Raw genomic sequence first — 1,481 nt, forward strand, 5'->3', positions numbered from 1 at the left:
GCAGGAGTGTTTCTGAGCCTGAATGTGTTTAACTGTAGATCAATAGACTGTAAAACATTAATGGAAAGCACTCATCCCCAGACTTAACCTTCTTGAAGGAAGCTGGCAGTACAGTTGCTATGGATTACTTATGACCATAACTCCAAAAAACGTGCTGAATTTTCTAGCAATAGAGTAAGTTCTTGTTCTCAAGCTTCTTAATACTTGAGTCATCAAGAAAATAACACAGGAAAGCATTTTGATTTGAGATCAATAATAAAATTACAAACAATTGTAGTCCTGTGTAAACCCTGGTTGACTTCAGAGGAGAGACAGAAATAAAGGGTTTGCCAATGTTGTCACTCTTACAAGGTATTTTGTAGAAATCCTGACCTGACTTTGTAGGCTGAAGCCAAGAATAGGCTCGTTTTGTCTCTTCTCATTAGAAACAGAATTAATATTGTCATTTTAAAAAACATGTTAATATCTTTATTGTGAACTGCTCCCACTTCTTATTGTCAAGGACTGTAAGCCTTATCTCCGGGGTTGAGCAAAGAGCAAAGGTAGCCTCATTTTGGAGTGAAACCCAGAGATAAAACAGCAAGGAGGCTTCTGAAAGGCTTCACTTGATTGTAATCTAATTATAGGGATATTTAACTGTTACTACTCACAAGCATGACTGCTCCGTTGGAAATCGTTGGGTTTCTTTTGTGCTTGGGTGGGTGGGCGATTATTGGAGCTACTTTGCCGAATAATTACTGGAAGGTCTCCAGCGTATATGGGAGCGTGATCACAACGTCGACGTTGTTTGAAAACCTGTGGAAGAGCTGTGCAGAAGACAGCACCGGAATATCCAACTGCAGGGATTTTGACTCTATGCTCGCACTGCCTGGTATGTGACTTGGGGCAGTCTCGTTTCTATTGCTTAAAAAATTGTTGGGGGGGGAAAAATTGAAAAGGCTTTTTGTTTGGTAATCGGATAGTACTGGAAAATAACCAGCCAAGAAGGACTTTGTGGGTTGAAGTAATAAAAGGCTCTTAAGCAGCAGAATGTGTCAGGCACGTTCGGAAAGGCTGTAAAATAAGGCAAATGAAGTCGCTTGATCAAGCATTATTTTAATAGGCATTTTAAGTATGTGGTAATCTGTTTTCTAGCACCTTGTGTGAGGAACTAGTAGGAGACATTTTTTTTTAACACATCTTGTGACAGTTCCGTGTTTATTTAGAGTTATCATATAGGCCTTCTTAAGCAATGCTGGATAGAAAATGCACTGTATCTGGAGTTTTTTCATATAATAGGTAAGAAATAATATTTATAGTTAAGAACTGATAGTGTGTTTTGCGTGTTGAGACTGAAAACCTTAGATAATGGAAGAAATACAATGAGTATATGTTGTACATATTATGCCGTGTAAGTTGTAAGTTATGCAACGAGTATGTGTTATAAATTAATAGACTTGTCAGGATCTGTTAACTAATGTCTTGCTGGATGTGGTTCTAGG

General features: G+C 38.1%; 1 protein-coding gene across 1 annotated transcript; it reads left to right on the forward strand.

Moving 5' to 3' along the window:
• Nucleotides 1-654: 654 nt before the first annotated feature.
• Nucleotides 655-871, forward strand: LOC104278347 (claudin-10-like; the record flags this gene model as incomplete). Its single annotated transcript, XM_009875292.1, has 1 exon — nucleotides 655-871. A coding segment is annotated over exon 1 (217 nt), but the record flags the coding sequence as incomplete, so codon positions are not given.
• Between the last annotated feature and the right edge of the window lie 610 nt (nucleotides 872-1,481).

Source organism: Apaloderma vittatum, unplaced genomic scaffold (genome assembly GCF_000703405.1).
Source record: "Apaloderma vittatum isolate BGI_N311 unplaced genomic scaffold, ASM70340v1 scaffold28318, whole genome shotgun sequence".
Taxonomy (NCBI): Eukaryota; Metazoa; Chordata; class Aves; order Trogoniformes; family Trogonidae; genus Apaloderma; species Apaloderma vittatum.